Source organism: Nansenia antarctica, assembly GCF_963989245.1.
Source record: "Nansenia antarctica genome assembly, chromosome: 13".
In the NCBI taxonomy this organism is placed as follows: Eukaryota; Metazoa; Chordata; class Actinopteri; order Argentiniformes; family Microstomatidae; genus Nansenia; species Nansenia antarctica.
The window spans coordinates 620216-632715 of NC_137683.1; the positions used below are offsets into that span (position 1 = coordinate 620216).

The 12500-nt window shown below is 50.0% G+C and overlaps 1 protein-coding gene across 1 annotated transcript in view; it reads right to left on the bottom strand.

Annotated features, from left to right (window-relative positions):
• The window catches only part of LOC308169769 (glypican-6-like), a gene marked incomplete at both ends in the record, with an annotated part of 249102 nt that overhangs the window by 33135 nt on the left and 203467 nt on the right, over positions 1 to 12500 (bottom strand). The window contains 2 exons of the mRNA XM_080544507.1: positions 8550 to 8579; positions 10147 to 10290. Coding sequence (XP_080400633.1) covers positions 8550 to 8579; positions 10147 to 10290 — 174 coding nt within the window. The remainder of the gene's footprint in view (positions 1 to 8549; positions 8580 to 10146; positions 10291 to 12500) is intronic.

Below are 12500 nucleotides of genomic sequence, written 5' to 3' on the forward strand. Positions count from 1 at the left end.
CTATTGGATGAGAAGATCACTCCCTATTGGATGACAGGATCACTCCCTATTGGATGACAGGATCACTCCCTATTGGATGAGAGGATCACTCCCTATTGGATGAGAAGATCACTCCCTATTGGATGACAGGATGGCATCCCTGTTCTCTTCAGCGTCTCTGCAGATTATCAACAGTGATTTCACCTCCACACAACTCTCATCTGGGCCAGCGCACCAACAACACCAACAACACTCACTCTATGCTGGACTTCCTGATAGTGGTGGGGTAGTGGTGGTCTAGTGGATAGTGAGTTGGACTTGGGATCGGAAGGTTGTGAGTTCAAATCCCGCCTGAAGCCACACCACTACTAGTGAGCCCTTGGGTAAGGCACTTAGCCCTCAGTTACTCCTGGGGGAATGTCCCTGTAATTCGTAATTGTAAGTCGCTTTGGATAAAAGCGTCTGCTAAATGGCAAAATTATTATTTAATTATTATTAATTGATAAGACCATCTACCGCCTGCAGCTAGTCCAAAATGCCGCTGCCAGGCTGGTGTCAGGCACCAAAATGAGGGACCACATCTCCCCTGTCCTCATCTCCCTTCACTGGCTCCCAGTGAAGAAGAGAGTGAAGTTCAAAATCTGCACCTTTGTTTTTAAAGCTCTCAACAGTCTCGCCCCACCCTACATCAAGGACCTCCTGGACCAGTCTACCTCCTCAAGGCCCAGACCCAGGCTCAGGTCCGATGCCCAACTCAGCCTGAGGGTCCCACGTACCAACCTCAAGAGGAAGGGTGACCGTGCCTTTGCGGTGATAGCACCGACCCTGTGGAACGCGCTCCCTTCTGCCATCAAGTTTGCCCCCACTCTGGACTCCTTTAGAGACAAGTTAAAAACCCACCTCTTCCTAAATGATATTCCCTAAGTCTACTCCCTATTTGTTGTGAATTGTATGCCTGAGATTTACGTTTAAGTTGTCTGTGTCTGATTGCTTTCTGTGTTCCTTGTCTTTGTCTTTATCTGTTCCTTTACCCGGGCCGATGTAAAAGTTGGATGGGGGGCGCATTATAAATAAAATTAACATTAACATTAACATTAACACCACCAACACCACCGCCCGCATGTCCCTCTGAAAAGCACCTATGATGCAATGTGTGTGTACACAGTGTGTGTATACAGTGTGTGTGTGTGTGTGTGTGTGTATAGGTGTGTGTGTGCGTGTGTATATACAGTGTGTGTGTGTGTGTGTGTGTGTGTGTGTACAGCGTGTGTGTGTGTGTGTGTATATATACAGTGTGTGTGTGTGTATGTGTGTGTGTAAGTGTGTGGGTGGGGGGTGAACGGGGGCAAGTTGAGAGTTTGCCTCGGAGGAGGAGATGTATGATTGAACAAGATCGAAAGTCGAGGAGATTATGGAGCAGAGAGGCCTGTTCCCTAGCAGAGAGAGAGAGAGAGACAGAGAGAGAAACAGAGAAAGAGGGAGAGAGGAGAGAGAGAGAGGGAGAGAGAGAGACAGAGGGAGAGAGAGAAACAGAGTTGGTTGTCAGGAGGATGAATGAAGGGATTAGCGAGAGGAAGACATGGATGGAGGTAAGAGGAGCTGCTGCTGCCTCCTGAGGACGCTGAGGAGGTTATGCAGATGTGACCCTGATGAGGGGGAAGCATTAGGATGCAACACCAGCCTCTGGCCCTGACGTATCTGAGGAGGAGGAGAGGGGGAAGCATTAGGATGCAACACCAGCCTCTGGCCCTGACGTATCTGAGGAGGAGGAGAGGGGGAAGCATTAGGATGCACCACCAGCCTCTGGCCCTGACGTATCTGAGGAGGAGATGGGGAAGCATTAGGACGCAACACCAGCCTCTGGCCCTGACGTATCTGAGGAGGAGAGGGGGAAGCATTAGGATGCAACACCAGCCTCTGGCCCTGACGTATCTGAGGAGGAGGAGAGGGGGAAGCATTAGGATGCAACACCAGCCTCTGGCCCTGACGTATCTGAGGAGGAGGAGAGGGGGAAGCATTAGGATGCAACACCAGCCTCTGGCCCTGACGTATCTGAGGAGGAGGAGAGGGGGAAGCATTAGGATGCAACACCAGCCTCTGGCCCTGACGTATCTGAGGAGGAGGAGAGGGGGAAGCATTAGGATGCAACACCAGCCTCTGGCCCTGACGTATCTGAGGAGGAGGAGAGGGGGAAGCATTAGGATGCAACACCAGCCCCTGGCCCTGACGTATCTGAGGAGGAGAGGGGGAAGCATTAGGATGCAACACCAGCCTCAGGCTCTCCGGCCCACACAGCCACAGGGGGAGCAGGACAGTTCACCACACAGCCACAGGGGGAGCAGGACAGTTCAGTTGTAACACCAGCCTCAGGCTCTCAGGCCCACACAGGACCACAGGGGGAGCAGGACAGTTCACCACACAGCCACAGGGGGAGCAGGACAGTTCAGGTGTAACACCAGCCTCAGGCTCTCCGGCCCACACAGCCACAGGGGGAGCAGGACAGTTCAGGTGTAACACCAGCCTCAGGCTCTCCGGCCCACACAGCCACAGGGGGAGCAGGACAGTTCAGGTGTAACACCAGCCTCAGGCTCTCCGGCCCACACAGGACCACAGGGGGAGCAGGACAGTTCAGGTGTAACACCAGCCTCAGGCTCTCAGGCCCACACAGCCACAGGGGGAGCAGGACAGTTCACCACACAGCCACAGGGGGAGCAGGACAGTTCACCACACAGCCACAGGGGGAGCAGGACAGTTCAGGTGTAACACGCCCACACAGCCACAGGGGGAGCAGGACAGTTCACCACACAGCCACAGGGGGAGCAGGACAGTTCACCACACAGCCACAGGGGGAGCAGGACTGTTCACCACACAGCCACAGGGGGAGCAGGACAGTTCACCACACAGCCACAGGGGGAGCAGGACAGTTCACCACACAGCCACAGGGGGAGCAGGACAGTTCACCACACAGCCACAGGGGGAGCAGCAGGACAGTTCACCACACAGCCACAGGGGGAGCAGGACAGTTCACCACACAGCCACAGGGGGAGCAGGACAGTTCACCACACAGCCACAGGGGGAGCAGGACAGTTCACCACACAGCCACAGGGGGAGCAGGACAGTTCACCACACAGCCACAGGGGGAGCAGGACAGTTCACCACACAGCCACAGGGGGAGCAGCAGGACAGTTCACCACACAGCCACAGGGGGAGCAGGACAGTTCACCACACAGCCACAGGGGGAGCAGCAGGACAGTTCACCACACAGCCACAGGGGGAGCAGGACAGTTCACCACACAGCCACAGGGGGAGCAGCAGGACAGTTCACCACACAGCCACAGGGGGAGCAGCAGGACAGTTCACCACACAGCCACAGGGGGAGCAGCAGGACAGTTCACCACACAGCCACAGGGGGAGCAGCAGGACAGTTCACCACACAGCCACAGGGGGAGCAGGACAGTTCACCACACAGCCACAGGGGGAGCAGGACAGTTCACCACACAGCCACAGGGGGAGCAGGACAGTTGTAACACGTTCATTTACCCAGCTGCTCTGAATAACGACCCTGGCTGCACAGTCTCCCACTCCACATAACAACACCTGTGTCACTGTGTAATAAGGCTTTGCCACTGTGAGTCTGTCCACTGTGTAATAAGGCTTTGCCACTGTGTAATAAGGCTTTGCCACTGTGTAATAAGGCTTTGCCACTGTGTAATAAGGCTTTGCCACTGTGTAATAAGGCTTTGCCACTGTGTAATAAGGCTTTGCCACTGTGTAATAAGGCTTTGCCATCGTAGGAATTAAACGTAATGGATCTGCTAATGGAACTCACTGAACTCTGTAACCGTTAGCAACACAGCAGCTCCTCTGGTTATTCATGAGGAAAACAACGGTTCTACTTTTTTCTTCTTCTTCTATGGCCTCCTACATCAGGGGAGGCTGGTGGAGGTTGAAATCGGAGGTGTCTACCTCCCCCAGCCTCCCCTGGTGTTCTACCTCCCCCAGCCTCCCCTGGTGTTCTACCTCCCCCGGCCTCCCTCAGCCTCCCCTGGTGTTCTACTTCCGCCAGTCTCCCCTGGTGTTCTACCTCCCCCGGCCTCCCCTGGTGTTCTACCTCCCCCAGCCTCCCCTGGTGTTCTACCTCCCCCAGACTCCCCTGGTGTTCTACCTCCGCCAGCCTCCCCTGGTGTTCTACCTCCGCCAGCCTCCCCTGGTGTTCTACCTCCCCCAGCCTCCCCTGGTGTTCTACCTCCCCCAGCCTCCCCTGGTGTTCTACCTCCCCCAGACTCCCCTGGTGTTCTACCTCCACCAGCCTCCCCTGGTGTTCTACCTCCCCCAGCTTCCCCTGGTGTTCTACCTCCCCCAGCCTCCCCTGGTGTTCTACCTCCCCCCAACCTCCCCTGGTGTTCTACCTCCCCCGGCCTCCCTCAGCCTCCCCTGGTGTTCTACCTCCGCCAGCCTCCCCTGGTGTTCTACCTCCCACAGCCTCCCCTGGTGTTCTACCTCCCCCAGCCTCCCCTGGTGTTCTACCTCCACCAGCCTCCCCTGGTGTTCTACCTCCCCCAGCTTCCCCTGGTGTTCTACCTCCCCCAGCCTCCCCTGGTGTTCTACCTCCCCCAGCCTCCCCTGGTGTTCTACCTCCACCAGCCTCCCCTGATGTTCTACCTCCACCAGCCTCCCCTGGTGTTCTACCTTCCCCAGCCTCCCCTGGTGTTCTACCTCCCCCAGCCTCCCCTGGTGTTCTACCTCCCCCAGCCTCCCCTGGTGTTCTACCTCCACCAGCCTCCCCTGGTGTTCTACCTCCCTCAGCCTCCCCTGGTGTTCTACCTCCACCAGCCTCCCCTGGTGTTCTACCTCCCGCAGAATCTCCACTTAACTATTAACCTGCATCCCTCTAATCTCTCCATGTGAATCTCCACTTAGCGCCGTAACAGAGTAAAACTCTGCCCGGGGTAAAAAGCTCCATAACAGTAAAGCTCCTTTGGCCCGAGAAATTACAGTCAAAGTGCTTCCACCTTCCCTCCTCTTCCGCCTCCTCCTCCTCTTCCCCTCCTCTTCCCCTCCCCTCCACCTCCTCCTCCACCTCTTCCTCCTCTTCTTCCTCCTCCACCTGCTCCCCCTCCTCCTCCACCTCCTCTTCCTCTTCTCCCTCCTCCACCTACTCCTCTTCCTCCTCCTCCCCCCCCTCCCCCCCTCCTCCTCCTCCTCACCAGGATAAAAAGCTCCATAACAGTAAAGCTCCTTTGGCCTGAGAAATTACAGTCAAAGTGCTTCCACCTTCCCTCCTCCTCTTCCCCTTGGAGTTAGCATCCATTCTGACTGACTGAGCCTGGGTTTACTCTACTGGCCCAGACAGTAAGTAGCGTCGTGGCTTCGGGGAGAGAGCCAGAATAGAGGCGAGCGGAGCGTCTGAAATGCTCCGACTCCATTAAGCTGTAACTTAAACAGTCCAACGGAATACAGAATGTCGCTCGGTTCTGGAACGATTTCAAAACTGGCAGTTGGCTACGGCGGGGCCGAGGCTGTGTGACACTGAGACGTAGAGTGCTTTGCTTTCTACGAGCGAGCGCCGCTCTCCTCTTCCCCTCCTCCTCTTCCCCTCCTCTTCCTCTCCTCCTCTCCTCTTCCGCCTCTTCCCCTCCTCTCCTTTTCCCCCTGCCAACCGCATCCTCGTTAATCACCGTTTCGTGTTCGGAAACCAGTGAAAAGTAGAAAACATCTAACCGTGAATTGCCACTTACTGGAGAAGTGATACACAACGGAGGGTGATGACAGAGAGACTAGTGTGATGATCTGTTTGGTGTGAAGTGAAGGAAAATTGTATAATTAGACCAGCAAAAGACGTGCCACATTGATGCGTTTGTTGTCTAAAACTCAAATTCAAGGACGCTACACAATGAAAAAAAGCGCTAACAAATGTGAAATGAGGCAGGAACACAGTGCAAGCTACACAAACACATAGGCATCTGGACTAAACTTAGACAGGCCTAACCAGGCGTTGGTCTAAATTGGACAACACTCAAATTGCCCATGATTGGGCTCCATGAATAAAGACAATGTTTATTTTAAAATAGGCTCTTTAATAATTAATTAATTAATTCCATGGTTTAGGCCAGAACCCAGTGGGAGTTTACAGCAGTAAGGCTTGTTTGTATTATGACACGCGTCATAACAAGAACTTACTGAAACAGAAACTTCTATAAGTACCTCAAGTTGATATTTACAGCTCAAACGCCTTTTGGAGCAGTGCGGTAAGAACTTGTTACAAACACTGCAGAGTGACAACCTGTCTTCCACCGTAGACGGAATACCTCCATCTCTTCATACAGACCCATCTCTACATAAAGACCCATCTCTTCATACAGACCCATCTCTTCATAAAGACCCATCTCTACATAAAGACCCATCTCTACATAAAGACCCATCTCTACATAAAGACCCATCTCTACATTAAGACCCATCTCTAGATAAAGACCCATCTCTACATACAGACCCATCTCTACATAAAGACCCATCTCTACATACAGACCCATCTCTACATAAAGACCCATCTCTTCATAAAGACCCATCTCTACATACAGACCCATCTCTTCATAAAGACCCATCTCTTATCATCAATTACTTGATCTTACGAAGACTGATGGATAGATGACGCACTTACTGAGACAAATGCATTTGTTGTAAGTCGCTTTGGATAAAGTCGTCTGCTAAATGTAAAAAATGTAAATGTAAATGTACTACTGTGACTGCAGCAGAGGCTAATGTGTCAGAGACTCATAGAATGATCCAGTCTAACATTGTAAAGGGAAACCATCAGCCTTAGAGCAGCACTGTTCAGTAAACAGTCACATCACCCAAACAGTCATCCAATCACATTCCAACATCCAAACAGCAACATCACCACAAAGGAAAAAGAAAATAAGAACAGGGGTCTCATTTATAAAAAAAGGTACTTGAACGTCATCTTTGACTTTCACGTAAGCACATTTTTCTAAACGGACGAAAGCATTATTTATAAAACGGGCTGAGATGGTTTAAAGTTGCGTACGTGCTTCCTTCTATAAATACCAACGCAGGTAAAATGAACGCAGGTGAATGAGGTTTGTATTAACGCCCTGTGATAGCGGCTCAATTATAGTGGCTGAATTAAGCCAAGTGCTATAATATAGGGTAGGCGTTCATCTGGAAGCGGGAGAGGGCAGAGAAGGGTGGCTTCTCGGTAGGTTGCATTTGTAACGTTTCATCATGACAACTAACCAGGGACATGCTTATACTCAGTAGGCTACTCAAGTTGTAAAAGAAAATCAGGGGAGGTGGTGGATTTTATCATATGAGGACAATTTTAGCATCCCCTCAGCGTCAGTGACTTCAGTGTCAGTAACTTTCATTTTCAAATGTCATTGCATGTGTGCGTGCCCCCTCGCACCTTGAAATAGCAGTAATACCACGTTCATTGATAAAATGACATAAAGTATGGAAAGAGGGGATGGCCGTTTTAGAAGGGGGACGGTTTTGACTGTTTTTATTTCAGGGGGGATGCCATCCCCCCTCATCCCCCCTCAACTCGAGTGCTGCTTATACTGTAATAATATAATGGTCTTATTCTTATCAGGTGATTGAAAACATGGCTGCGAACTCCCTTTGCGAACTCCCAGACACCGGAGAAAATCCAGTATAATTTAGCGCGTGGCCGGGCAAGGACCGTTGTGGAACGCACTAGGCATGTTGAAGGGGAGATAGACAGCTCCGGAGGAATATAAAGGAAGACTGAAATACAATCATAAACATCAGTTCCCTTTAAATCTTGAATTAAACTCATTTTCTCGGCTGATAACAACATCGTTAATTTTATTACGAGCCACTTGCATGAATTACAGTAGGCAGTGCGGCTCACATGCCTGTAATAACTCCGCATAACCAGTAGGTTGATTGATTGATTGAAAATTTGATTGATTGATTGAAAACTTTATTAGAAGATTTGCAGAAGTAGGTACATGAAAGTACATATTACATACAAGGTCAACTAACAGGATAAAAACCCAAGAAAGCCACTGGCTTATTTCAATTGGGGTCCTTGATACTCAATTCATCGTTATTAGGTAATGTGTAGGTAATGTGCGTACGCAAGGTCAATACCCGACGTAGAGCTACGATCGTTTCCGTGGTCAAATCGACTCACGTTGGAATTGTATAAACCACTACGTTGACGTGGTTTTCTACGTACGACACGGGTAAGATCAAAATGTTATCTAAGTACTTTCTATAAATGAGGCCCCAGGAGATATATGGATGGGAAATAATATGGAGTTTAACCCACCAGCACAGCAAACAACCTGCCATCAATTGTGCTTAAATGCTTAAATGCTGAATACATAATGCTGCCGCCCATTCAACAGCATCTAGGCAGTCCATCTCTGCATGTCACTGTGAGTAATGTGGAGAAACAGGAGGAGGGAAAAGACTTGGGGAGGGGGGGGGGGAAGGGGTAGGGAGGGGTAGGGAGGGGTAGGGAGGGGGGGTGGGTGGGAAGGGTTCCAGAAGACAGATGAGAGATGGAGGTTATATATTCTTACGCTGTGCTGCATCGTCCTCCAGACACTCCTCTGGGAGCAGCGAAGGGAAAACACAAGAACAGGAATGTTATTGAAAAATAAGAGAGAACGAGAGAAAGAAAGAGAGAGAAAGAGACACACACAGAGAATCAGAGACATCGAGAGAGAGAGAGAGAGAGAGAGAGAGAGAGAGAGAGAGAGAGAGAGAGAGAGAGAGAGAGAGAGAGAGAGAGGAGAGAGAGAGAGAGAGAGAGAGAGAGAGAAAACATACACCATGAGCAGTGTGATATAAATGCATTAGTCAGGAAACCAACAGACACCTCATACGAGGATCTGATAAATAACGCTGCTGGGATAGAAAATCTCATTATTTTAAAATGGCGCCTTTAATCTAAAAGTGTTATAACACATCTATAACATCTCCCTGCGTTGTCAGGGAAGGGGGCTAATGTTACACTAATGTTACACTAATGTTACACTAATGTTACACTAATGTTACACTAATGTTATACTAATGTTACACTAATATTACACTAATGTTATACTAATGTTACACTAATGTTACACTAATGTTATACTAATGTTACACTAATGTTATACTAATGTTACACTAATGTTACACTAATGTTATACTAATGTTACACTAATGTTATACTAATGTTACACTAATGTTACACTAATGTTACACTAATGTTACACTAATGTTATACTAATGTTACACTAATGCTACACTAATGTTACACTAATGTTATACTAATGTTATACTAATGTTACACTAATGTTACACTAATGTTATACTAATGTTATACTGATGTTATACTAATGTTATACTAATGTTATACTAATGTTACACTCATTGAATGAAGAAGTTGCAGAACTCATTAGTGTCAGGTTTAGAACTGCTAACTCATTAGTGTCAGGTTTCCTTTTTATAAAAAAGAAATGTTGTCAAAATGATGTCAAACTGCTCCACTCATGCTTCTCATCAAATATAAAAACATTTATTAAAAAAAAGAAATGGATGGTGTGCCGTTTCCTGGTTGTGTTTCTCTCCGTTCCAGCGAGCCGATGGTGGGATGTCTGCCTCCCCTGGTACACAGAGGCTCCCAACGCTTCTGACCTCTCCGAGCCCAGATCTGCTCTGCAGGGCCGAATCAATCCTGACCTGAGTCAGAGTTTGATAACTGGAAACTCTTCCTAATTCCTCATTGGCATCAATGCATCATGATTCAACATGTGTTTCTTTTTTTTTGGTGCATTTCTGCTTTATTGGGATAGAGACAGTAGAGATTTGACAGGAAGGATGGGTGAGCGAGAGAGAGAGAGAGAGAGAGAGAGAGAGAGAGAGAGAGAGAGAGAGAGAGAGAGAGAGAGAGAGGAGGGATGACAGGAAGAATGGGTGAGAGAGAGATACGAGGGGTGACAGGATGGATAGATGAGAGAGAGGAAGGATGGGTGAGAGAAAGAGAGAAGAGGGATGACAGGAAGGATGGTTGTGTGAGAGAGAGAAGGAGGGATGACATGCAGGATAGGTCGATGGCCGGAATCGAACCGTGGGAACCCTGCGATTACGTGGCATGCGCCTTCGAGCCTAATGCGATGTGAGAGCCCTCCTTACCAGTCTGTCCAGGCTGGTGCCAGCTGCAGTGGTGGGTCTCTCCTCAGGGCTGTAGGGTCTGAAGCGGGCGTTGAACACGTCGGAGACGCCCCGGGCAGACCTGCCCATCCCAGAGGCCTTCGGTTGGCCGCATCCTTGAAAGACCTGCAATTACCCCCCGAGAAATATAGACCCCAATTACTACCACCACCACCACACTGGAGAGAAGGAGGCAACAATTACTGTAACATACCCTGGCTGGAGGGGGGGGGGGGGGGGGGAGAGGGAGAGAGAGAGAAGGAGAGGGAGAGACAGAGAGAGAGAGATGATAATGTGGTACTCATTACTGCTGGGAACAGTACTGGACCGTATGCATACCAGAGATTCCTTCTAGAACAGTCTAAAGACTCCACAACAGACTATTGTGTCGCTCCAGCCAGATGAAACATCTTATAGTGTCACGCCCTCTACCTCTAGGTAGTGGGCAGTGCCTCTCTCTCTCTCGTTCCCTCTCTCCCTCTCTCTTTCTCTCTCCCTCTAATTGGCAGGAGTGGCTTCAGGTGTGTGTTTTGTCCGGCTGTTCACTATTACCTCATCGTTAGCCCTGCATAAAGACCCGTTCCAGCCTTCACTTCTCTGCCAGATCGTAGCTTCAGCTTACCGTAAAGATACGCTTCCAGCTCCCCTACCTTTTTACTACCCTGCCTGTACCTGCCTCCTACTTACCCCTGTTTTGCCTTTACCCCCCAGTACCCCTACCGGACTCCTGCTACCTGCCCTCCTGCCTGCCTGCCTGCCTGCCTGCCCTACCTGCCTGCCCTACCTGCCCTCCTCCTACCTGCCTGCCTGTCCTACCTGCCCTCTTGCCTGCCTGCCCTACCGGCCTGACCCCTGCCTGCCTAACGACTACTCTTCCTGCCTAAGCCCCTGCCTGCCTGCCGACTACCCCTCCTGCCTAACCCCCCCCCCCCCCTGCCTGCCTGCCGACAACCCCTCCTGCCTAAACCCCCTGCCTGCCTGCTGACTACGCCCCCTGCCTGACCCCCCGCTTGCCCTACGACCATTCTCTGCCTACTCCCTAAAATAAATCATACTTTATTTTACATTAACCTGTCTCTGTCTGTGTCTGCGCTTGGGTTCCCTATCTGACCGTAACATATAGGAAATGAAAACATCCAATCAAATGCCCCATGACACATTTCTGTGGGAGGGTATAAAATAAAACAGACACCTCTTATACGCTGTGTCATTATGGATGTGGTTCTCTATGAACGGTCTCTACTGACACTGGGCCATTGTGGAGGTGGTTTTCTATGAAAGGCATTCCTCTGCTTCTCGTGAGCCTCGAGAGAAACAAACAACCACAAACAAACACAACGCCAGCGTGGATTAGCCAGAGTGACAACTGGCCAAGTTCAAGGGTGCTGAACTTTATGGTAGAGAGAGCTTGCAGTGGCCTCTTTCCATAGACTTGTATAGAGGCATTTATACCATTGTGATGTATTGTGCCCAGTAAATATTGTGACAGCGTGTGACAACACACCCCGCGCTCCCCTACTCATACTCAGCGGACATATTGTTTGACAAGGCAGCTACATTGACAAGGCAGCATACATTGACAAGGCAGCAGACACTGACAAGGTAGCTACATTGACAAGGCAGCATACATTGACAAGGCAGCATACATTGACAAGGCAGCTACATTGACAAGGCAGCTACATTGACAAGGCAGCTACATTGACAAGGCAGCATACATTGAGAAGGCAGCTACATTGACAAGGCAGCTACATTGACAAGGCAGCATACACTGACAAGGCAGCTACATTGACAAGGCAGCAGACATTGACAAGGCAGCTACATCGACAAAGCAGCTACATTGACAAGGCAGCAGACATTGACAAGGCAGCATACATTGACAAGGCAGCTACATTGACAAGGCAGCATACCGTAACAAGGCAGAATACATTGACAAAGCAGCTACATTGACAAGGCAGCTACATTGACAAGGCAGCATACCGTAACAAGGCAGAATACATTGGCAGAACACCGGCAATGGTGCTGGTGTCTCGTCCGATGACATTTTGCATTTTCCTGGCACCTGGCCAGTTTTACAGTTGTTTTTAGTCTCTCTCAGGTGTCTCTCTCAGGTGTCTCTCTCAGGTGTCTCTCTCAGGTGTCTCTCTCAGGTGTCTCTCTCAGGTGTCTCTCTCAGGTGTCTCTCTCAGGTGTCTCTCTCAGGTGTCTCTCTCTCAGGTGTCTCTCTCAGGTGTCTCTCTCAGGTGTCTCTCTCAGGTGTCTCTCTCAGGTGTCTCTCTCAGGTGTCTCTCTCAGGTGAGGACCTGGAGACAAAGCTACAGTCTGGTGGCTCTGTGTAA